Source organism: Mastomys coucha, unplaced genomic scaffold (assembly GCF_008632895.1).
Source record: "Mastomys coucha isolate ucsf_1 unplaced genomic scaffold, UCSF_Mcou_1 pScaffold14, whole genome shotgun sequence".
In the NCBI taxonomy this organism is placed as follows: Eukaryota; Metazoa; Chordata; class Mammalia; order Rodentia; family Muridae; genus Mastomys; species Mastomys coucha.
Genome location: NW_022196896.1, coordinates 108,560,637 through 108,587,039, shown reverse-complemented (window position 1 = coordinate 108,587,039; position 26,403 = coordinate 108,560,637). Strand labels below are relative to the sequence as shown.

General features: G+C 41.3%; 1 protein-coding gene across 1 annotated transcript in view; it reads left to right on the top strand.

The window, feature by feature from the left end:
• Positions 1 to 17,197, top strand: part of Slc19a3 (solute carrier family 19 member 3) — a 27,574-nt gene extending 10,377 nt beyond the window's left edge. The window contains exons 2-7 of the mRNA XM_031368889.1: positions 707 to 883; positions 3,193 to 3,347; positions 6,068 to 6,875; positions 9,702 to 9,894; positions 13,129 to 13,270; positions 15,712 to 17,197. Coding sequence (XP_031224749.1) covers positions 3,195 to 3,347; positions 6,068 to 6,875; positions 9,702 to 9,894; positions 13,129 to 13,270; positions 15,712 to 15,882 — 1,467 coding nt within the window. The 5' untranslated portion in view covers positions 707 to 883; positions 3,193 to 3,194 and the 3' untranslated portion in view covers positions 15,883 to 17,197. The remainder of the gene's footprint in view (positions 1 to 706; positions 884 to 3,192; positions 3,348 to 6,067; positions 6,876 to 9,701; positions 9,895 to 13,128; positions 13,271 to 15,711) is intronic.
• Positions 17,198 to 26,403: the final 9,206 nt, after the last annotated feature.

Here is a 26,403-nt window from a genome sequence, read left to right as displayed (position 1 = left end):
GTCCTCCGGTAGAACTATGTCCAATTTCCGGATGAACCGCCAAACTGATTTCCAGAGTGGTTGTATCACAGACGCTTTACTCTCTCCTGGGAACAGACTGTCAGTAGATTAATGAAGAAGTGTAGGAGAAAGCATGACACACTGAGGCAGAACGTGGATAAAAGAATATGAATAGAAAGATAAGATAGATAGACAGACAGACAGACAGACAGACAGACAGACAATTACTAGAGTGGACAAAAGGGGTCTGATGGGATTAGGAGACCACGATTCCAGTCTTGACCACACAAATTCAGTCAACTGGTTAGATTTTTTTCTCATGTAGTCACCTTGGAGTTACAACTACTTTGAGGCTTTAATGAGAAAATACACAGGAAAAAAAAAAGGCATCATACCTGTAATGGCTATTCCTGGTTGTCAACTTGACTATATTTGGAATGAACTACAATCCAGAAATGGAGGGCTCATCTGTGATCCAGACCTTGAAGGCTGGCAGACACAAGTTTCTGACCTGGATCTTGGCATGGAGATCTTGAGGCATAGTGGTCATGAAAAGCTTAGGCCCAGGCAAGGAAGTACATGCCTTTAATCCCAGGAGACGGAGGCCCAGAGATCTCTGAGTTCAAGGTCAGCCTGGGACAAGCATGTCCCAGATCCAGGCGTGGTGGTACACACCTTTAATCTGGGACACACCTATCTGCCATAGGCCTACCCAAGGACGTTGGAAGAAGGAAGATTCACTCTTTCTTCGACTGCTTGCACTTACTTGCCAGCACATCTGTTGGAACCTACCTCTACAGAAGACCAACTGGAACAACTAGCATCGTGGGACTGAACAACTACTAGATTCTCGGACTTCCCATCCACACCTGCCCATCGTTGGGTGAGTTAGACCACAGACTCTAAGTCATTACAATAAATTGGCTCAGGATAGAGAGACATTCCTTAAGTTCTGTGACTCTAGAGAGCCCTGAGGAATATAATACCCATAGCCAGTTACCTTCCTATAGATCATCTCAGAAAGTAACCAAATCAGGATCACCAACGAATGTCTCTTAACAACCAAATTTAATCTCAGCCGTGAAGGGATGATAAGCTTCTCCGTGCTCAGTGCCACCCCCAAAGCTGATTGTGTTCCCTATTTGCTTTCTGGGCATTGGCTAAGGTCTTCTTGTGCTTTGTGTCTGAGGTTTTAACTTCAGGGAGTATATCAATAGGAGGAAAAAGTGTGAAGAATGAATGCCCTTCCCTTGTGAATAATCTGCAGCTACACATTTAGAGAAGAGCGGACACAAAACGTGAAGTGGAATGACAGTCTTAGAAGCAATGCCTCCCATTCTCAAATATAACTGGCCCCAGTGGAAAACAGAAGGACCGGGTGGGGATATGGAAGAAAGTTAGAAAGGTAGATCTTTATCCGATTAATTGCTTTAAATATTTTATTTTATTTATTATTACCACGGTCGGGGGAGGAGGTAGCCACGTACATGCTACGGTGCACTTGTAGAGTATTGAGGTCAGAGGCCAACTCTCAGGAGATAGTTCTGGACTTCCACCTTGCTAGGGATGAGCCACTCGTGTTTCTCCTGAGCTGTCTAGTCCAGGCTGGCCTGTGAGCTTCTGAGCAGTTCTCCTATGTCCGCTTGCTATCTCAAGGTAAGAATTCCGGATGTTTCAGCGGTTTGCCACCATGTGCAGTTTGGTGGTTTATGCCTTTAATCCTAGAGTTTGGGAGGCAGAGGCTGGTGGATCTCTGAGTTCAAGGGCAGCCTGGTCTACAGAGTGAGTTACAGTCTGGCAGAGGCTACACAGAGAAACCCTGTCTCATAAAACAAAAACAAACAACAACAAAAACAGCCAGGTAGCAGGGGGTGGGTGGGTGGGGGGTGCTAAACAAATCAAACTCAGACCATCAGGATTGATGGCTGAGCCATCCAAAAATGGTTTCCAATTGACTTTTCTAACTGAAGAATTTGAAATTCTTCAAAGATGGAGAAACCTAACAGATATTTCAGTTGTTTATTATACAACCAGGAAGACTCCAGACAAGGGGCTGCCTGGGTAGAAAGATAAATTTATAATAAAGAAGTGTCCATCTGTGTGTTAAAAATTCTGGAATCCCTAAGAATTTCATAAATTTATTGTTTTTAATAGCTGAGTAGTACTCCATTGTGTAGATGTACCACAATTTCTGTATCCACTCCTCTGTTGAGGGACATCTGGGTTGTTTCCAGGTTCTGGCTATTATAAATAAGGCTGCTATGAACATGGTGGAGCATGTGTCCTTCTTACATGTTGCAGTATCTTTTGGGTATATGCCCAGGAGTGGTATAGCCGGGTCCTCTGATAGAACTATGTCCAATTTCCGGATGAACCGCCAAACTCATTTCCAGAGTGGTTGTACCAGTTTGCAATCCCACCAGCAATGAAGTAATGTTCCTCTTTCTCCACAACCTCTCCAGCATCTGCTGTTACCTGAGCTTTTTATCCTAGCCATTCTGACTGGTGTGAGGTGGAATCTCAGGGTTGTTTTGATTTTCATTTCCCTGATGACTAAGGATGAGGAGGAGAGGACCTTGGCCCTGTGAAGGTTCTGTGCCCCAGTGTAGGGGAATGCCAGGGCCAGAAAGTGGGAGAGGGTGGAGTGGCAGGCATGGGGAAGGGGGAGGCAACAGGGGTTTGTTTTGTTGTTTTTGTTTGTTTTCTTTGTTTTTTGGAGGGGAAACTGGGAATGGAGAAATTTACATGTAAATATCTAAAAAAAAAAAAATTCTGGAATCCATGCAAAGTAGAACAGGCAGATACGGAAGGCTTGCCTAATCCAGTCTGTTCATCTGGAAGCGCTTTCTCCGCTGCAACTTGACACAGATTCATTAGCTGGTCTCTTACTTGGCTCAAGCATGTGCCACCCCACTAATCATGGTTGACTAGCAGCTGCTCATACCTATGTTTGAGAAAACTCTGAAGAAACTGATTTCCCTTCAGCAATAACGAAAGAAGGGGACTCTGAAAACAGAGGGGGTTTACCCTAGAAACGAATGTAAGCCATTCACCACTTGCTCTTCCAGCTCCACAGCACATGGATGGATAAACGTCATGTTTCATAAGATGTGTAGAAATAACCAGGCTCTGATGCAAGGTACCAGAGAAGCATGAGCTGGCTTAACTCTTGCTTTGTTTCCATTTGACCAGCCATGGACTCCAGCTGCAGAACTCCACCAAGCAACTCTTGGGTTTATCCTACTGTGATCCTCTGCTTGTTTGGGTTCTTTTCCATGTTCAGGCCTTCAGAATCATTTTTAATCCCATTTCTATCTGAACCCAGTAAGAATCTCACCAGCCAAGAGGTAAGCTAATGGGTACATATCTCCTATAGGGGTTAATTTCACAGGACTTGAACAAGGTGGTGGGGATGTCATTCAAGTTAGAGTAAGAAAAAAAACAAAGCTTTGAATTCCAGGGAGCCCCCATTTTCCCAGAATTTATTACATAATAGAATTGCCTCCTTGTGACACTTACAAAAAGAAGAAAAAAAATTAAGCCGGACACTTATTTAACGTATACAAAGAATATTTTAAATTTCAGAGTGTTGACATTAGCCTGGATATGTATGGGAGCTTTCTGGTCTCCATTGTTTCTATCATATTTACCCTAAAATGAAGTTGTTCTCTGCCACAGGATTGCCTTCTGGAGAACCAGTAGGCTGCTGTAGTATGAGCAGGATAAGAAAGTGTAACACAATTATTTATATGCCACGTTTAGTGAATGATGGACTGCATATTAGTTAACTATAGTTAAGACCATAACATTTCAGAGAATTCCTGCCCTTCAGTAGCACTGCAGCCACCACAAACTCACGCCTCAACATTTATTTATGCATTTATGTGTGACGTCAGTGTAAATAAACCTACTGCTCTGTCACCCATAAAAATATAACTTACTGGAGAGATGGCTCCGTGGTTAAGAGCACTTGGCAACTCTTCCAGAGGACCTGGGTTTGATTTCCAGCACCCACATGACAGCTCACAACTGTCTGTAACTCCAGTTCCAGGGGATGTGGCACCCTCACACAGACATAAAGCAGTCAAAACACCGATGCATGTAAAAATAAATAAATCTTAAAATTATATATATGTGTAATATATCACACATTTATATAATATGCAATGTAAAACTCAATAATGATGATAAATGGCTGTTACTATCTACTAACTTACTGCTACTTTTGTCATTATCTTAAGGCATCATTTTATTTTTACTTAAGTACCACACAACACCAGCATCAGCCTATACATCCTACGGTTACTGTATCTTTCAATTGCATCATATTCTCTTATGTTTAATTAACCTCATGTTTTACTTACAGTGCTCCTATTTATCACACTACTATATATTCCGCATGGCTGAGCTGTATAAGTGGGTTATACACTCCATAAAGTTTCTGGGTGCACACTTTATAAAGTTTGCACAATAAATAAAATTAGCCAAGCGTATCAACAAGACATGGTTATATATTTTTGTGACTCTTACTCGGTTTTGAAAAACTATTTGGCAACAGATGTGATTACAAACAGATTTACTTCCTGATCCACATCTCTTCCCAGAAGGCCAAATTCTCTTACTTAAAAAGATACTTACTTAAAAAGCACATGCCTTTCATCCCAGCACTCAGGAGGCAGAGACAGAGGCAGATGGATATCTATGACACTGAGGCCAGTCTGGTCTACGTAGCCTGTTCCAGTTTTGTCAGGAATGCATCCCTCCCTTCCTGTCTTTCCCTCTATCTAAAAAGATACAAGAAGAAAATGCACTAATCTCACTAAAAAAAAAAAAAAAATCACCTTGAGCTGGTTTATTAACAATGAAAATGTCATATGGAAGGTAACGTCATCTTGAATGCTAAGTGGTACTGGCTTATCAATAGGAAATTGGCAAAGACAGGAGCCAAGCAACCTGCAAAGGCTTCAGAGTTTCTTGAACTGAAGCAAATCACATTTAAGACAAAGGTCAGAGGTGAGACAGAATCAACTCAACCACATTTGTGTCTACATACACTATAGACAAGTGAGTAAATCACCCATCAGAACCACAGATTAGTAGTGGGTCCTCCTGTGACACTGGTGGGCCCATATGTCAATGAGGGAGAGTTCAGTAATCCAAGAGACTGAATCTTACCCATCACTCTTAAGGATCATTCACAATCTCTTGAGACCTTTCTACCTATGAAACTTGAGTGTTCATGTGTTTGTCATAGAATAGTCATGTGACCCACATTGATCCCTGTGTGTGTGTGTGTGTGTGTGTGTGTGTGTGTGTGTCTACCCAGATTTCAGACAGGTGGGAAGCAGTGGCAGAGCAAGTAAAGAGAGGTTTGTTCTACTTTTTATATTGAGAGCCCTATACCTAATATTGCTAATCTTGATATAAGAGTAGTTTGGGATCTTTTCAATGCATTCATTTTTAATTCATGTGCATTGGTATTTTGCCTGCATGTATGTCTGTATGACGGTGTTGGATCCCCTAGAACTGGAGTTACAGAGATTTGTGATCTGCCATGAGGGTGTTGGGAATTGAACTCAGGACCTCTGGAAGAACAGCCAGTGCTCTTAACTGTTGAGCCATCTCTCCAGCCCCCTAAGTTGGGATTTTTTAAGAACTTGGAAAACTCAGGAAGTTCAGAGTCTTTAAGTTTAAACTTAACTTGAAATTTTTTTAACTAATTTATTCAACCATTACATGTTACTTAAATTTGCTATACAGTCCAGAGGACATATTATCTCTCTAGAACTCTTCTGGAATATAACTAAGTATGTAGGTTGCTTGGATTTTTTTGGTTTCTTTTCTTTTTCTTTCCCTCGCCAACAACTCCATGGTAGCTTATCTTTGTTGTTTTCATTTAACAAAGACACTAGTTTTCCTGAGTAATTTACCTGTAGATCAGTTTTCTCTTTTCCCCCATAACATGAAGAATGCCTGATTAGATATGACTTTGAGGTACAACTCAGTTACCACATGTCCTTTTGAAATGTGTTGTGCTTCTGATCACACCTACTTATCAAATCCGCAGATGACAAATGAGATCCTTCCTGTTTGGACGTACTCTTACCTGGCAACGCTGCCACCCGTGTTTGTCCTCACCGACTACCTGCGCTACAAACCGGTCATCATGTTACATGTTGTGGCCTTCGCCGTTAGCTACCTGTTTCTCTTGTTTGGCCAAGGTGTGATGCTCATGCAGATAGCTGAGTTCTTCTTTGGGATTGTCTCAGCCACAGAGATAGCCTACTTTGCCTACATATACAGCATGGTCAGCCCAGAGCACTATCAGAAAGTGAGCAGCTTCTGTCGGAGTATCACACTGGTGGCCTACACAGCAGGCTCGGTGCTAGGCCAGCTCCTGGTATCCCTGACAAGCCTGCCATACTCTAGCCTTTTTTATATATCCTTGGCCTGTGTCTCTGTAGCTTTATTTTTCTCACTTTTTCTACCAATGCCTCAGAAGAGCATGTTTTTCCATACAAAGTCTGATAGAGGCGCTTGTCCAAAGCCGCTGGAACAATGTACCGTCCTCAAGGAAGCCCAGAGCAACGGGACTCACCCAGAACTGTTTGCCAATTCAGAGACTCTAGGAGACAGAGAGATGAGCAACCTGGAGCCAGAAAATTCAGCTCTGAGACACTTTGTGCATTGGTTCCAGGATCTGAAGGAGTGCTATTCCTCAAAGCACCTTGTTTACTGGTCCCTGTGGTGGGCTTTTGCCACAGCGGGTTATAACCAAATCTTGAACTTTGTTCAAGTCCTGTGGGAACACAAGGCACCCTCCCAAGACTCTTCTATATATAATGGAGCAGTAGAGGCCATAGCAACATTTGGAGGTAAGTAGGCCTCTCTCTCCTCCGGATGCTCCAGATGCTAAACTTTTCCATGGTGGTTAATTGGCTATAACCAGAAGGTAGAGTGTTTATTTTTTTTTTATTTTTAGTTGAGGGTGGGGTTATAAATACCCATGTGTGCATGGCTGTGCTTGCACAGAGGTCAGAGGAGGGCATCGGGTGTCCCCTAAAACAGGATTTCTCACTGAGCCCAGAGCTAGGCTAGTGTCAGCAAGCCACAATGATCCTCCTGTCCCCACTCCCTTCAGCACTGGGCACATCCAACATTTTACAGGTTCTCTGGGGATTTGAACTCAGGTCATCAAGCTTCCATAGTGAGACCTCTTACCCACTGAGCCATCTTCCCAATCAAAAATAGAAAGCACTGGAAAAGCAAGAGTACAATGACTTTTATACTATATGTTACAGTTACAAATAACTCAAGAAATAAAGCTTAGAGCCACTAGTGTGTTTCTAGTACAATCCACAGATCCCATTTCATTAAACATAAGTGTTGATAATGTGCCCTGTTCCTTTAGTATTATGTTCACAAGTTTTAAAGCTCGATAATTTGTTTTGTTGTTAGTTTAAAGATGGGTGACATCAATATACTTTCTATTTTTTTAATCTTTGCATGTGTGTTGTGTGTGCGTGTGTGTGTGTGTGTCTACATGCACATCTGCACATGCAGGTACGTGTGAAGGCCAAAGGACAGCTTTAAGTATCATCCTTTGGGTTCATTTTTTTTTTCTTTTCCTTTTTTTAAGCAAGGTTTCTCATTGGCCTGTATCTCACCAAATACACCAAACTGTCTGGCCAGTTTCTTCTAGAGATCTACTTGTCCCTTGTCTACTGGGAATACAATATACTGCCGTGCCCAGCTTCTTATGTAGGTTCTGGGAATTAAACTCAGGCCTTCGTGCTTGCAAGGCAAGGACTCCACTCGCTAAGTTAACCCAGCCCTTTTTTGTTTTTGTTTTTGTTTTTGTTTTTTTGAGACAGGGTTTCGCAACACAACTTTGGCTATCCTGGCCCTCACTTTGTAGACCAAGCTGGCCTTGAACTCTGAGATCCCTCTGCCTCTGCCTCTCAAGCGTTGGTATTGAAAGTATGTGCCAGCATCAGTGGGTTGTTTTAGTCTTTTTAAGCTTGTGTACAAGTGTGCTGGGCACATTTCCGCCTGTGCCTCTGTGCCTCTGTGCCCTTCTCTTCCACTCCCTTTCTGGTTGTTTGATGTCTTGTTCAGTGTTTTGGACTCAGTGTATTGCAGACACAGATCCTCTGTCTGCCGTTGAAGAGCAGAGCCTTTCCTCTCATTCTGTAGGGCATCCTCTGCAGCTGCCTGCTTCCCTTCTCCCAGCAGAAGCCTTGGATTTCACGCAGTCTCATTGGTTGACTGCTGCGCTCTTATTTCCTGAGCTGCTAGAGTCAAGACTGTTTCTAACGTTGAAAGGAAAAAGAAAGTACAGAATGTTTATTATTAACTCTAGAAAATACATGAAGGTTTCCAGACTCTTACCCAGAGAGTCCTCCTAGGGACCTTCACAACTCTAGGCTGCATGCCAACCATTTTCACATTTCAAAAATTACGTAATTTCCATGGTGTTACACTCAGGATTCTAATATCAAAAATAAATTTGCCTTTGAAGCACACGGTGCAATAAATATTTATGCAGTCATAAGTGGAAATGTTACTTGAGACTTTGAAGACGTGTTTTAGGAAGTGGGATATTTTTTCCACACCTTCCTCTACAGAAAGCTTCAGAAATGCACGTAGTCTCTGTGTTGTTATTGTTTCCCTCTTAGAAGGCTTCATCTAACACCTGAAAGCCAAGACAGAGGCAGAGTTAGATCACTGAAATTATTGCTTTTATGGCTGAAACTCTTGGGGAGAGCTATTCCTTTTTAGAGACAGTTCTATCACAGATCACCTACCAAAAAAATAACCGACCAGTTGTCAATAATTTGAGCCCTTTGTTCAGTTAAAGAGAACCCCGGTTGCTAAATAGTAATATTTTTCAAACTATATACATCAGTACAGGTCCTTTTTTCCAAACCCTCAAGGAAATCAGGCCAGCTGTAGCAGGAGGATCACTTGAGCCCAGGAGTTCAAGGGCAATGTAAGGAGATCCCCAAGGTCTCCTAGGTCTAGGAAGGATGGGAATAAGGCAAGGAAGGAAGGAAGGAAGGAAGGAAGGAAGGAAGGAAGGAAGGAACAAAGGAAGGAAAGAAGGAAGGAAGGAAGAAAGGAAGGAAGGAAGGAAGGAAGGAAGAAAGGTAATTGGTACACTCATTGCTCCAAAACATACAATTTAAAACAATAGAATAACTTTACTTCCAAGGCATTTACATGCTATCTTGGGTGTTATTTAAATGACTGGGATGCTGTGTGTGCTCACACTTCTATGTTTAAGCTCTTTCTATCCCTTCTGCCTGACATGTAGTTAATGCTAATTAAAAGTATAACAGCAAACTGGGTTGAAAACAAATAAGAAATGAGAAGAAGAAAAACTTGGGGGAAAAAGTCCTTTTAGAAAAATTTCCATTTAAGCAGATCGTGTGTGTGTGTGTGTGTGTGTGTGTGTGTGTGTGTGTGTGTGTGTGTGTGTAGTATGTGTGTGTGTGGTATATGTGTATGTATGTGTGTGAATGTGTATGTGGTATGTGTGGGTATCTATGTGTGTATGTGTGGTGTGTGTGTGTGTGTGTGTAATGGTATATTCATCTTTAGAATTGCATGAGATCTGAGTTCTGTCTGCTTGCTTTGAGTGTCACTGTCTCCTTCCTGCAAAGTCCATAGGTTGACTCTTCTCTGTTGTCTGTTTCCAGGAGCTGTGGCTTCATTCTCAGTGGGCTATCTGAAGGTCAACTGGGACCTTCTCGGAGAGCTGGGTCTGGCTGTCTTCTCAGCTTTCATCGCAGGATCTCTGTTCCTCATGAATTACACGACCAGCATCTGGGTGTGCTATGCTGGCTATCTACTGGTCAAGTCTAGCTATTCGTTTCTCATAACCATCGCAGTGTAAGTATACCTGGCATTCCTCCCTACTCTTTCTGGATTCCAAAAGACCCTCTGAGAACTTCAGAAGGATTTTAGTTCATTGTAGTATTAAATGTTAACTACATATTGAATGGAATTCAGTGAAGCCATCTTCTTGTTTAGCTGAATAGAGTTGTGTCATCAAAGGAAGAAATCTGGACTCCATAGGAACCAAAGGCAAGGGTCCATGCATAATCTCCCTTTTTTTTTTTTTTTTTTTTTTTTTTTTTTTTTTTTGGTTTTTCGAGATAGAGTTTCTTTGTGTAGCCCTGGCTGTCCTGGAACTCACTCTGTAGACCAGGCTGGCCTCAAACTCAGAAATCCGCCTGTCTCTGCCTCTGCTGGGATTAAAGGCGTGTGCCACCACTGCCCGGCCTATGATCTCCTTTTGATTTCTTTTTACTTCCAATGATTTTTTTTTCATAATAAGGTCCAGTGTTATTTAACTTCAAATGCATAGGTTTAGATTTTACCTGTAGCCTCATTTAGTTGTATAAGAAGTTCTAAGCACATACTTTCCTGGGAACAAAACGTTCTGAGGAAAGTTATAAAAAGTTGGAGCAGTGGGAAGGGGGCAATGAAGCAAAGATTATAAGAAAACTTCAGGTTCACTTATAGTTGGGACTGTGTCCTTTCGGATAATTTTTAAGATAAGGTCTCTGAAAGTCAGAGTTCCCTTTAATACTTATATCTGCTTTTTAAGATGTTTGTTTTGTTTTGCTTTGTTTTTTAAGAAAGAAATTCTTTAAAAGCATGCGATATATATATATATATATATATATATATATATATATATATATGTATATGTACAGTTAAAACTGGCTACAGGGGGCTGGAGAGATGGCTGAGGCTGGAGAGAGAGCTCAGCGGTTAAGAGCACTGACTGTTCTTCCAGAGGTCCTGAGTTCAATTCCCAGCAGCCACTTGGTGGCTCACAACCAACTGTAATGGGATCTGATACCCGATACCCTCTTCTGGTGTGTCTGAAGTCAGCTACAGTGTACTCATATAAATAAAAATATATAAATAAAAAAACACTGGCTACAAGGAATTGTCTTTGGGACCAGGCTATGAGGCTCGGTTGGTAACATGCTTGGCTCATATGCATGATTCCTAGTACTACATATACCAATATGGTAGAATATTCCTATAATTCAGATCATGGGAGGTAAAGGAAGAAGGATCAGAAGTTCAAGGTCACCCTTGGGGAAATAGCAAGCTTGAAGCCAGCTTGGGCCACATGCATCTTATGTCAGAGAAGGTGAAGAGAAAAGTATAGTATCCTTTGTTATTAGGCAAAAAGAGATGAGAGGTGTGCATTTTAGTTTCATGCTACATCTGAGGAAGATTGACTAGCTTTATCAAGTTTCTTTTTTTTAAGATTTTATTTTATACTTTTAAGATTTATTTATGTTTATGAGTACACTGTAGCTGTCTTCAGATACACCAGAAGAGGGTATCAGATCCCATTACAGATGGTTGTGAGGCACCATGTGGTTGCTAGGAATTAAACTCAGGACCTCTGGAAGAGCAGTCAATGCTCTTAACCGCTGAGCCATCTCTCTAACTCCTTAAGATTTTGTTTTTACCTTAAGTATATGAGTGTTTTTTGCCTGCATGTATGCAGGGCTACAAGTACAGTACTTGAAGAGGTCAGAAGATCTCACTGGAATGCTCTGAAACTGGAGTTTGTGGGTTGTGAGCAGCCGTGTGGGTGCTGGGAATCAAACCCTGATCCCGGGGAAGAGCAGCCAGTGCTCTTAACCTGTATGTCATCTCTCTAGTCCCTCAAATTTCATTTCTAATTTGTGAAAAAAGTTTGATAAACAATAAAATATGAGACCCAAGGCAAAGATCATGAGAAAATGCAGACGTCCCTAGTGAGCAAATGTTCTGGTTTCATTTCTGTTGTGACGGATTCTCTGGCAAAAAGCAACAGAAGTTAGAAAATTATTAATTTGGTTTATAATTCCAATTTATAGTTCAATTTTTGGGGGGAGGGGTCATATTATAGCCATAGTCAAGAGCAGAGAAAACTAATGTATTTTGCTTCTCGTTCTCAGATAGCTTTCTCCTCTGTTCAGCTCCCCTCCCTAGAGAATGGTACCGCCCACTTTACCAGACAGGCCCCCAGGTACATGTTCCAGGCTCACCTAATCGACATAGACCCTCTTTGAGAATCTATTCCCAGGTGATCCTAAGTTGTATCACTTGGGTAATTGAAATCAACCATCACAGAAAGCTAAAAGGTTTTTACTGAAATATCTTGGTTTAATGAATCAAACTTAGATGTCTAGTTTCATCTTTTTATAATGAGAATTGAAAGGTAGAACTATTGTCACTCATTTGCCTTTAAAAAAGAAAAACATTCAGATTCCAAAATCTTTTACCTTCATTCTAAGAAATGTAGTCAGACTTTGAAATCTCTGTAGTTAAAAACTAATTATGGATTCAGTCAGTTGCACAACCAACCATGGCCTGTGTCTTCCAAGGAGCCATCGCCTATCGTACCTTCTGACTGTGGGACAGCAACGCCTAACTGAATATATTTTTTAAAGTCCTCAGATTGAATGATGTTTGAATCTTTATAAAACTTCATTGCAAGGCTGGTGAGGTAGTTCAGCAGCTAAGAGCACTGACTGCTCTTCTAAAGGTCCTGAGTTCAAATCCCAGCAACCACATGGTGGCTCACAACCATCTGTACAGCTACAGTGTACTCATATACATAAAATAAATAAATAAATATTTTTAAAAATTGTAAAAAAAAAACTTCATTGCAACGATGTATGAAAGCAACTTACATTCAATATTTTCACATTATGAGATGTTAACATTTAAGTTTAATTTCTGGAAAGAGCTAGATTGTACGGGAGGAATTTTATCATAGTGCGTTAAATCTTTAGCCTTTAGAAATATTTACCTCTTTTTCTTTGCTCTGTCTATTTGTCTGTACTGGGTAAGAATTAGGTAGGACATGCCTTCACAACATTGTTTTCAACTCTTTTGTTCCAGTTTCTTCTTTGGTCTCAGGCACACCCAAGATGACCTTGAATTTGCTATATGGCCAAGAAGGGCCTTGAATTCCTCCTGCCTCCTGAATGCTAGTATTATAGGTATTATAGGAACTCACCACCATGCCCAGTTTCAGTTTCTATCCTTTAGATAAGACTTTTAATGTATGCTGTGGTTAAATGCTAACTCAACGTTTAATGACAGCTTTCAGATTGCTGTTAACCTGAGCTTAGAACGTTATGCCCTGGTGTTCGGCATAGACACCTTCATTGCCTTGGTGATTCAGACCATCATGACTATGATTGTGGTAGATCAAAGAGGGCTCCAACTGCCAGTCTCTACTCAGGTAAGCTGCAGGAGTTCTGTTGCTCTATTGCTATGCTCTAGTAACTGTGTCTAGGTAATAGGTATGTATTAACTCTGTATAGGTAATAATTAACTCTGCTACCCATGAGTATGCTAACCTAATTTATATTACTATTGACATAGTAGCTAGGAATATAGACTAACTAGGTTGCCTCCAAGATGTCTTAATCATCCAGCTAACAATGTCGAAACCTGTTTAAAAATTCTTCAATTATAAACAATTTTAAGAATACAGCCCTTATTTATACCACCAATTAAACATATAGCAACTAGATTCATATCTACTTGAAGGTGGGTAAGAAGTAAACTCTAGCACAGTCCCTTAGTCACTGCTCCACATGCTTACATTCTTAACCTTCTAAGTCCCTATTCCACATGCTTACATTCTTAACCTTAGTCACTGCGCTACATGCTTACATTCTTTTATTTTTTAAGTTTTATTGCATTATGATGAGAAAAGTTACATGATTTCAATTTATCTGAATTTGTTAACATTTAAAAACATATTTTAAGTAAATAGAATTAAATCACATTCTTGTTTTCCTTTTGTACCCCAACTCCTCCCAGAGACCCCCTTTCAATACCTATAATATCTTTTTTTGTCATATTCTTTAAAATTTATAAAATATTATAACAATAAAAATAAGTATTATAAAAGTTGTTTGATATAAAACAACAATCAATTTAACTGTCTTATATAGATGCTTGTTTATAGCAATACTGAAAATACATACATTTTTCTCAATCTAAATTTTAAATAACTCCAAACGTATTAACTGTATATTTCAAAATAATATATCACTACTAATATTTTCTTAAATGAACCTCAATATATAAAGTCTTTTTGTTTGTTTGTTTTGTATTTAGTAGAGCTTAAAATCTTAGCTCTTACTGTGGTAACTTAATACAAGAGTTACAAACGTCAAGCAAAGCATTCAGTCTCACTCTTTGTTGTTCTTTTACAAGCCACTTCCCAATTTAATTGTCTACATTTCTTTTGGATATATAAATACTGTTAAAATATGTAAGCTGTTCTTAAAACCATAGTATAATGTAAAAACATGAAATAAACAATACTACTAATAGAGAGGCTGAGATAGAAGAAGCAAGATCTCAAGACCATTTTGTTATACACAGCAAGACATTGTCACGAACAAACAAACTGAAAGTGTATGTGGATTTTACAATATTGGACCTATTTCTCCAATTACCAAATTAGAGAGACCATTGGATGACAGTCAATAAATTTCTAATTCCTCATATTTTTGGATTTCAATCGATTAGGATATGTTGGTAATATTAATTTTCATATTAAGATATTAAGAAAAAGTCATTGTTACTTCCTATTGTTTTTGTTGTAAGAGGTGGAATTAGGTTTGTATAGATTTGTGAAAGATTACTTTCTTGCTTCTTCTAGGATGTAGTTTTGCTCCTTATGTTGATGTTTTCCATCTATTATCCTTTGTAGGGCTGGATTTGTGGAAAGATGTTGTGTAAATTTTGTTTTGTCATGGAATATCTTGTTTTCTCCATCTATGGTAATTGAGAGTTTTGCTGGGTATAGTAGCCTGGACTGGCATTTGTATTCTTGTTGAGTCTGTATGGTATCTTCCCAGGATCTTCTAGCTTTCATAGTCTCTAGTGAGAAGTCTGGTGTAATTCTGATAGGCCTGCCTTTATATGTTACTTGACCTTTTTCCTTTACTGCTTTTAAAATTCTTTCTTTGTTTAGTGCATTTGGTGTTTTGACTATTATGTGATGGGAGGAATTTCTTATCTGGTCCAGTCTATTTGGAGTTCTGTAGGCTTCTTATATTTTCATGGGCATCTCTTTCTTTAGGTTAGGGAAGTTTTCTTCTATAATTTTGTTGAAAATATTTACTGGCACATTACCTTGGGAGTCTTCACTCTCTTCTATACCTATTATCCTTAGGTTTGGTCTTCTCATTGCATCCTGGATTTCCTGCATGTTCTGGGTTAGGATCTTTTTGCTTTTTGCATTTTCTTTGACTGTTGTGTCATGTTTTCTATGGTGTCTTCTGCCCCTGAGATTCTCTCTTCTATCTCTTGTATTCTGTTGGTGATTGCCTGCATCTATAACTCCTGATTTCTTTCCTAGGTTTTCTATCTCCAGGGTTGTCTCTCTTTCTGATTTTTTTTATTGTTTCTATTTCCATTTTTAGATTCTGGATGGTTTTGTTCATTTCCTTCACCTGTTTGATTATGTTTTCCTGTAGTTCTTTACATTCTTAACCTTAGTTTATCTGAGATATTAGAAGGTAGTCTCTAGTCAGAATGACCCAATAGTAAGTTCAGGACTCAATTATCCCACAATCTAATCAAACAAGGAAGACTGTTATGTATTACCAATGACATAAGTGATCAGATTTTATAAATGGCTAATTGTTTGTTTTCTTCCAGTTTTTAGTTTATGGGAGTTACTTCGCTGTCATTGCGGGGGTCTTCCTAATGAGAAGCATATACATTCTCTACTCAGCTAAGTGCCGAAAGGAAGTACAGAACCTTGCTACCACCCAGAGCCCTGATGAGCTACACCCACAAGAGCCGAGCGATGTGTCAACAAAGTTCTAACCCAATTACTTTGACTCCAGTCACAAAAAGGGCAGGATTTCAAGATGGGCAGCCAGAAGTGCTTCACCACACACAGGCACTCTCTTATCAGAATAGATTCCAAAACCACAACCAAACTCCAGCCTCAGGCTAACTGCCCAGCTAACTGCAAGCACTCCATATATGGCTGTGGCAGCTGTATTAGTTACTTTCTTGATGCTGTGACAAAATATCTAACAAGAAGCAACTCAAGGGAGGAACTTAATGTCTCAGTTCACAGTTTGGAGGGATACATTCCATTACAAGAGGGAAGACAGGACTGCAGGACAAAGGAGCTACTGGACACATTCCATCTGCAATCAGGAAGTAAAGAACAATGAAACCTGGTGTTCAGATCACTCTCTCCTTTTTATTCCACATACTACCCCAGCCAAGGGGATGGTGCTGCCCACATTTCCATTGAGTCTTCCCACCTCAGTGAACCTAATATAGATAATCCCTCACAGATATTCAAAGAGGCTTATGTTTTCAGATTCCTGATCTTGTCAAGTTGACAATATTCACTGCCAGTATTCACAGCTAACAACCCTTGTTGGGGGTCCCCATGAATAGCAATAACTTGGGAGTTCTAGTTCTGACGAGTTTGAAGAACAAGCAATGGGCTTAGAAACAAGCCACTAAGAACCTTCCTAAGGATGACGATCCCCCGAGTGAGCACAGACACCAACAGAATTGACCTATAATTGGCTTATGTACTTTTGGATTTAAAAATGGCAGCACCTGGGATGATTTTCTTCCTCTTCCACTAAATGTACTTCTGTTGCAACCTCTAGCTCTCTGAAAGAATGACTAGGATTGGTCCCATTGTTGAGAGTTCCTCTCCAACACTGAAAATACCATCATTCTACTCAAAGGTTGTTACTAGTCTCACTGTTCTCATCTTTTTTGTCTTGTGCTCCTTCCTGGACTTTGTGTGGAAGCTCCCCCCAGGGATCACTCCAGAAGTCACACCAGATGCTCCGGTGTGCCCATGGAATGCCCTCACATCCATTCCCAATGGTCAGGGAAAGACGATTTCCCTTCTTCCCACCATGACCCTACATAAGTGTTTGATTGATGTAGAACACTTCTGAAAGAAGTTCCAGAGCTTTCTAGCAATTTTTATATGTAAGAAAACACTTGCAGAAATTAAATGCTAATTGTTTAATTTATGTGTTTGGTGCTAAAGATCAAATCCAGGGAACATACTAGATAAGCACTCTGTCACTAAGATATATCCTTGGCCCCATGCTTAATTTTTAAATCCAGAGATCGTGTTCAATAAAATATTAAAATTCTTTTTATTGGTTATTTTATTTATTTACATTTCAAATGTGCCCCTTCCCGGTTACCCCTCCACAAACCCTCTATCCCATCCCCCTTCCCCTGCCTCTATGAGGGTGCTCCCCTACCAACTCCCACCTCACTGCCCTAGCATCCCCCTACACTGGGGCATTGAGCCTCCACAGGACCAAGGGCCTCCCCTCTCATTGATGCCAGATAAGGCAATCCTCTGCTACATATGCAGCAGGAGCCATGGAGTCCTTCCATATGTACTCTTTGGTTGGTGGTTTAGTCCCTAAGAGCTCTGGGGGGTCCAGTTAGTTGATATTGTTGTTCTTCCTATGGGATTGCAATCCCCTTCAGCTCCTTTAGTCCTTCGCCTAACTCTTCCACCGGGGACCCCATGCAGGCAGAGCCTCTCAGGGGACAGCTATACCAGGTTCCTGTCAGCAAAGTGCTTCTTGGCATCAGCAATAGTGTCTGGGTTTGGTGTCTGCAGGTGGGATGGATCCCTAGGTGGAGTGGTCTCTGGATGGCCTTTCTTTCAATCTCTGCTCCACTCTTTGTCCCTGCATTTCCTTTAGACAGGAACAATTTCAAATTTATGAATTTCTCTGAGTGTTCTCCAAGAATTTCTACCATGGAAACACAGTGGAGTGTTTATTGAGCAGTCTGCCACAGGAGAAAAAAAAATACTGATTTAGGATATGTAATTTAAATATATTTTATTCCAAATTCCAAAATTTATTCAATGAGATTAAAAATAAAGTTTATCCCACGGGCCAAAAACAATATCTTCTTAATTGCTATTTTTGTTTTTGTCATTTCAGTATAGTCAGCCACAGTCCAAAACTATCAAGTGAAAAGTTCTAGAAATAAACAATACATAATTTAAACCGTATACTATTCTGAAGAACACAGATGGAAGCTTACTGTGCACCCTATCCTGTATGGGATGTGTCATGGTACTCAGATGCCATCATGGTCTTCTCAGTCTTCAGGTCAACTGTGGTCCTATCTCAGTGTTCAAGGAAACTTTTATTTTTCCTAAAGCTAGATGGGATGCTTGGAATGAATTTATACAAAAGAGACACTGGCCACCATAGTTGGATCATATGGATAGGTAAAACAGCCTATTCAGGCTCCATTACTGTCCTTTTTTTTTTTTTTTTTTTTTTCAGCATCCACTGGAGATCATGGAAAATTATTTCAGTCAAGGTTTAATTGCTGTGAAGAGACACCACAACCACAGCAACTCTTATAAAGGAAAACATTTGATTGGGGCAGGCTTACAGTTTCAAAGGTTTAGTCCATTGTTATGGTGAGATGCGTGGCAGCAAACAGGCAGACATAGTGCTGGAGAAGGAGCGGAGAGTTCTACATCTTGATCTAGGGGTAGTAGGAAGAGACTGTGTGCCACACTGGGCATAGTTTGAGTATATGAGACATCAAAGCCTGTCCTGACAGTGACACACTTCCTCCAACAAGGCCACACCTCCTAATAGTGCCTCTCCCTATGGACCAAGCACTCAACACACATGAATCTACGAGGGCGATTCCTAGTCAAACCACCACAGAATAACAAACCTACCTAGATGAAAGAACGTGCTCTAGTTAACGAACATCTACTGAAGATGTTAGCCAGTAAAATGAGACAAGAAAAACATATCATAAGTCAAAAACTGGAAAAGAAGCAAAATTACCCAAAAAGCTACAAGAATACACCCAAGGGGCTCAACTGAAAACTAAGACACCAAGAGCTGTTCTTACAGCTTGATTGGTAAAAAGCCCATTTATAATGAAACAAAACAATAAATATGTATGATTTTATTTCCTCTCCTAAATGTATGAAGCACAGGAATAGGCCTGAAGACACTACAAGGTTAAGAAAATAATACCTAGATCTAAATAAAATTGTTCCTTGTTCTTGATTTGGAAGAAAAAATACAAAGATACAAGACCTTCCTAAATCAATTTATAAACTAATCGCTATACCCTTAAGGAAAAATACTAGACATTCCACCAGAGAACTAGTAAAAGTAATTATTTGAAAGATAAAAAATAACTAGGTCTCAGCCCTAAGTGAGATATCTCCATCAAATCCCTCCCCTTAGGGTTTAGGGAACCCCTTGGAAGAGGAGGCAGAAAGAGTGTAACAGCCAAAGAGATGGAGCACACCAAGAAATCAAGGCCTCTAAATCAACCTGAGCAATGCTCATATGAACTTACAGAGACTGCAGCAGCAAGCACAGGGTCTGTACATGTCTGCCCCAGGTCCTCTGTGCTTATATTACAGTTTCTAATTTTGTGTTATTATGAGCTTCCTGGGCGTGCACACAGTGGGTCTCTTATTTTTAAGCCTTCTCTTGGGCTCTTTTTCTTCTGTTAGTTTGTCTTGTCCAACTTTGATGTGATAGTTTTAGTTTTATCTTATATTTTATTTTTATTTTTTTAAATGGATGAGTGAATGAATACCTAGCCACCAGGTTAAAGGTTAAGAAGTGAACCGCCCATTAAACCTACTGCCGGGAGGGGAAAGTCAGTTTTCTCTAAATCGGGTGTATCAACCACTTCAGGACGTGTTCAGAATTAATTAGCCCAACACAGAATGGATCCCACAAGGTTTTGTGTGTCTACTTTTACTTGGTTATAGCTTGTGTTTTGCCTCTTTTTTTTTTTCTTTGAGGGTGCAAGTTTATTGTGTTTTTTTTTGTTTTGAACGGACTTGGTTGTACTGGGGTTTTGTTTGTCTTTAGAGAAAGAACTTTTGAAAAAGTTGGGTGGGGAGAGGATCTGGAAGGACTAGGAGGAGGAGAAGGATATGACCAAAATATGTTTAAATTTAAAAATTGTTTTAATAATAAAAAAATAAATAAAAAGAACTGGGTCAGCAGTAAGGGCACCACCAAGCCTGACAACCTGAGTTCTGTTCCTGGAATCTATACAGCGGAAAGAGAAAACCATCCCTGAACTTGTCCTCTGCCCACAACAATAAATAGCATCACAAGTACACCCCCCTGCATATGCAAACACACAAAATGTGTTTAACAATTATCTACAAAAAGAATCAAGTTGGGCAGTGGTGGCACATGCCTTTAATCCCAGCACTTGGGAGGTAGAGGCAGGTAGATTTCTGAGTTTGAGGCCAGCCTGGTCTACAGAGTGAGTTCCAAGACAGCCAGGGCTACACAGAGAAACCCTGGAGAGACAGACAGAGAAAGGGAGAGAGAGAGAGAGAGAAAGAGAGAGAGAGAGAGAGAGAGAGAGAGAGAGAGAGAGAGAGAGAGAGAGAGAGAGAGAGAGAGAGAATCCTGAATCTAGTTTTTTTTGTTTATTCTTTGACCACAACCATCACCCCTAAGTGGCCAACAACCACCCACATTGCCTCTCAGGGCACTAGCATTTACATACCCTCTGAAAAGCTCCCAGAATTCCAAATGTCACACAATCACAGAAACTATCTGCATCTGGCAAAGCCATACCAGCTAGAGTGCGAGGCAAGGCAAATCATAGTCAGCTGCTGTGCTCAGTCCAAAGCAGCCCCACATCCCACCCCGGGGATTAAGGAGAATTCACTCTTACATCATTCCTGGGCTTTTTAAAGGAAACTGAAATTCTACAACAGTCACCACATACACCTATGCTTCAGTTGCCTGTTTTGTGTTGGCTTGTACCTTTCCAGAACACGTTTTATGGTGGTCCTGTCCTGCTCTATAGTATTTTTGCTTGTCCCTGGTACCTTTAGCCCGTGTGCCTTCTACCTCTTTCTCAGTTGTTTCTTACTCTCTTTCCCTCCCTTTTCCCAGCCCCTTTTGCTTTACTACTTAATCATGAATATCTGTAGCTATAGAACTTCAAACTACATTTGCCCAAGTGCTGCTCTCTGGAGCTTCCTGGGGACACACCTGAAATCCGTGTCTTCTATTACATGTTAACATCGGGGCTGCTGTCAAACCATGGCATCTGTTGTTCCAGTCATCTTCCCTGCTCAGTAGTAGCAGGGGAACAAACAAAAGAGTGGAAGGAGGAAAAAGATAAATTGGAGGGCATGTCCGGCCCAACAGATACATAAAATAAAAGAATGGGTTACAGGTGAACAGAAAGGACTATTCGTTATGCCCAGTCTCTCCTCCCATTCCCTTGTGTATCCTCAGATCTACACAATGTTTCTGTACCTGGTAAATGTAACATATAGAGGAAACAACTTTCTTGTGTGTATGTGTGTGAACACACCACACATGTAGATAGGTTCATATGTGTTGAAACACACATGCATGTGTGTGCGAGTAGGGGCAAAAGTTTACATTGGGCATCTTCCTCAATCACCCTCAACCTTACATATTGAGACAGGAACGCTCATTGAACCTGGAGCTTACTTATTTGTCTAGACTGGCTGGTCAGCAGTGCCCAGGGATCCTCCAGTCTCCCAGCTGTGGGATTTCTGGTGTGTATCCCATATTTTTACGTGGGTATCAGGGATCCAGACTAAGCCTTCGTCCTTACCCAGCAAGTGCTGTGACCACTGAGCTAACTAACCCTTTAGCCCTCAGAACAACACTTATCCAAGCATTCGATGGTCAAGTGTTCAGCTGTAACAAAGCTGTAACAGTCTGTGGCTGCTGCATTCTGAGCATCCCGTCCACCACCAGCTTCACCTCCAGCCTGCAGCATGCCTGTCATAGCTTAGCTGACTGGATCAGCCCCTTGCTCTGAACAGTATCAAGAGGCTTCTGAAATCAATAAACATGACTTTGGAGTGAAATTAGATTCCTGCTGTACTAGAAATGCCTTTAAATGTAATCCATCCAAGATTTCATCTCAATGATATTGGCAAAGAAATACACACTGGAGATCGTATGTATTTTAAATCTTTGCCTTATTGTCTTGGTTTCTTTTTTATTTCTAATAACTGTATTTAAACATTTCATGAAATATTCAAATAGGCAGGACAATACTCATGTATCTCAAGCTAATCCAAGCATCATTCCCCCCCCCTCCAAAAAAAGTATTTAGGGGTTTCCCCCTTAAAAAAAAGGTTTTATTTCCTTTTTTTAAAAAAAATATTTGCTACTTGTAAATTTAGCTGCTTCTTGAAAATTCAGTTAGTTCTTGGGAAAAGGAAATGAATAACTAAAGTAAAACTGCTATCAGCGTGTTTAAATACTAAGTGGAAACATCTGAAAGCAGTGGAAACTCTACTCGAGGTGGGGTAGACTTTGCTCACTGTCGTGAGCTGCTGCTAAGCAAGGTTCCTAACGTGAGTCAGAACTGGCTTTGCATGTCTGCTTGAAAACTCCACTTACACAGAGCTTGCCCTCTGCCACCTGGTGTGTGTGTGTGTGTGTGTGTGTGTGTGTGTGTGTGTGTGTGTGTGTGTAAGCATAGAACCTAGGGCTCTTCACATGTGTGAGGCAAGCTCTCTTTCACTCAATACTATCCCGAGCCCACTTTTTATTTGGACACACAAGGTATCACAGAGTTGCCCAGAGTCACTCACTCTGTAGTCTTGGTGGTGTGATCCTCCTGCCTTAGCTTCCCAGTAGCTGAGTTTGGCTTTTATTTCTATGTCATTTTTATCACTAAGCAAGTACTTGTCCGGTGTGCTGAAAAGAAAGAAAATGTTATCCTACAAAGTTAGACAACTTCTGATATAAAGACGTGGTGGAGCTGGGTGTAGCAGCACACATGTGTGTGTAACCCCAGCACTGGAGAAGTAGAGGCAGGAGGATAGAGAGTTTACAACCATATCTGCTTCAAAGAAGTCCGAGAACATCTAGACTGCATAGAGCCCTGTCTCAAACACACACACACACACACACACACACACACACACACACACACACACACACACCACCTATAATTCCAGTATTTAAGAGTGGCAAACAGGATCCCCAGGTGAGCTGGCTAGTTAGACTAGTGAAATTGGTAAGCACTGGGTCAGAGTGAGAGAACTTGACTCAATAGTTCATAAAAATAAAGAGGAGAGTGACTGAGGAAGACACCCAGTGTTAATCTCTGATTTTCAGATGCATGTGCTCGTGCATACGCATGTCCTACCTACATGCAGACACACATACCCCACAAATATATGCAAAGGAACAAAAGTGAAGATGAAGAGATAGTAAGAAAAGTTATCAATTCTGAGAAAAAAAAAGTAACAGATCGTGCATGGCCCAATTTGTTTAAAGCTGCTTTTGTTTATATTTAAGCTGTGACTTGTGTGGAATATTAAGTGTTGGTTTTAGAAGCTGGAGATGAACTTGTCCAAGGGCCTTTAGAAGAGGCATACACAATGGTGGGACTAAGGATCAGTCAGAGAAGCACTGATCATAAGCTATGGAGACATAGCAGGTGACTATGGACCGGGGGTAGGTTCCCAGAGGGCTTCCCAACACCCTGTGCTTACACAGCAGTATCCTGACATTTACCTCAGGGCAAGACCACTGATGTTTTCCCCTCCCCACCCACCTACCCCAACCATCAGCTTGCTTAGTACCTTCCAGAATTACATAAACTACCCAACAAGAAGAAATTCTCCTGGTCACTTACAAAGCGATTTCTCAGTGTTCTGCAGCCAAGGTGGCTGGCACCTTCAGCAATAAGGTCATACCATTTAGTTATGATGGGCAACCAAGGGCAACGACAGTAGCCTGTGTTATTTTGGGTTCCTTGGGGCCTCCCTTATTGGGAGATAAGCCATGCCTGGAACTGAGAACTGCTTTGAGTAAGAAATGTCATCTGGAAGCAGTGTTGTCCACCCACGGGGGAAAACGCTAATACAACTTCTGTTTTCATATTATATTTTCATTCACTTACAAACTAATAGATTTCCCTAAGGCTTCTATATGCACCTTAGTTTCAGGTTAACTAACACCTCACTCTGCTCTGCTCCATCCACCTCTGTTGTTTTATTTTTAAAATAGATGTCAGATGTGGTCACAAGAGGAAATGGGAAGAGCTCGGGGGAATAGCAAAAGCTTATTTTACTTAAGAGAATCTGGAGAGATGAAGTGCCTGCACACCAAGGTGAGGGCTGCATCATAGAGAGCAGCAGGAGAGACAACCCAGCCAGGCTGAGGATCAGGGAAAGGGAGTGTGATGGTGTGTGCTTTACAAACAAAACGTACCAGCGGATTGTACCGGTGTCTCTAAGAGGTAATTCTCAGAGGACGACAAGTGGAACTGTACAGCCAATGATAACCTGACAGAGGGCTAGTTGACCAACCTGGACGTGATGCTCAAAATCTCCAAGGTCATTCAATGAGTGTGTCCTTTTCAGACATGGTGCTGGGTCCTCTTGGAGAACACCAGTTTGCTATGAAGAAGGATGTAAGTGAAAACGTGTCACGGCTACTAGAAACTGAACTGAAGGCAGTCACCATCAAAATCACCTGATTAAAAAATGAAACATGCAGAGTCTTACGGGGCTGACCTGTGCTCTCTCTTTTATGGACTGAAGTTGTAACTCCCAAGACCTCAGAAAGCAAATGTCATCTGGAGATAGCATCTTTACAGCGACTCAAAAGGGGCAGCTAAGTCAACATAAGATAACTCAGGTAGTGTGCTGGGTAATTTTATGTCAACTTGATATAAGCTGGAGTCATCAGAGAGGCAGGAACCCCAGATTTAAAAACAAAAAAAAATGTGTCCATATGGTCAGGCATATAGGCAAGCTTGTAGAGCATTTTCTTGTTAGTGATTGATGTAGAAGTGTCCAGCCCATTGTAGGTAGGGCCATTCTTGGGATGGTGACCCTGGGTGCTAAAGGAAAGCAGGCTGAACAAGCCATGAGGAAGAAGGCAGTGAGCAGCACTAGTCCATGACCTGTTTATCAGCTCTTGCCTTCGGATTCCTGCCCAGTTTGAGTTCCTGTCCTGACTTGCTCCAGTGATAACCAGTGACATGGAAGTGTAAGCCACGGTGTTTAACCACAGCAAAGACAAACCTAAAGAAGACGGTAGGTTTGAGTTCATCATGACAGAGGTATTCGACAAAGGAAGAAAGGGGGCACACATGAAAGCCAGGCAGACCCTGTGATGACAGATGTTTCCAAAGTTGCTTACAGCTTGACCTTGAACTTCTGAGCATGAGACACGATGAGAAGATAAACACCTGTGATCTAAGCCACCCCAGGTACTTGGTGGAAGCAGAGAAAGGACACTGGTGATACTCCGCTTTCTTTCTTCTTTTTCCCTTTTGATCTATCTGGGCCCCAAGCCACTCACATGTAGGGTGATTGTTCCTCCCTGACCCCTGGATCTCTCTGCAAACAGCTCCACAGACATATCCAGTCTCCTGCATCCATCTTCCAGGCCAATTTGAACCAATCTAAATGCAGACAAACTGACCCTAGAGCACAACCATCACAATAGTTGGGCCCAGCAGCTTCAGGCCCATGGTGCTGCCCAGATCATGGCCAGTATGTGGGAAGAAAAGGAGAATTCTGAACTGGGGACCATGACTGACTGCAAGGAACTGTCCCTCCCCAACATCCCCAGGATCAGCCATCACTGCCCGCCTGTGTACATCACAGTCCTTCCTGTATCTAGTCCTCTGCTGCTTTCACATCCAGAATGCCCTGTCTGTTGAGATGGAACTTATTTCTCCCCATGGAAAAACAGTTTAGAGACTGGAAAGCAAATGAGACACACAGGAGTCAGCTGTTTGAGAGTGGTTTGCTAAAGTTTATTAAGTAAGAGGAGCTTTGTGATTACAGATATGTCCATGCAATGGGAAAACAGGTCATTGGTGAGAGTCAGAGACACTGTAGGATGTTACAGCATAACCCAGCCAGACTTCATCTGCCACAGTCATGACTGAATGATAAATGACACAGAAGACCTTGGATTCATTCATTTGCTTGGCATCTATCAAGGACTGGCAAGACATCAACTCTAGAAATGCCAGGCTGCAATGGCAATAAGCTTGGTTCGTGCTGGTGACTCACAGTCCCAACAAGAGCAGACAGACAGACAGGCAGACAGGCAGGCAGACAGACTCACCTCTAGCAGTTACCTACAGCAGAATCCCAGAGGTCAGAATCCCATGTTAGCAGCAGCACTTCTTGCAGCCACACTTCTGCTGGCAGCAGCACTTCTGCTGGCAGCATCCACAGCCCTTCCCACAACCACAGCCACAGGAGCCACAGCCACAGGAGCGGCAGCAGGTGCGGCGGCAGCAGCAGACCATCACAGGCTTGCAGCAGCCACAGCAGCCGCA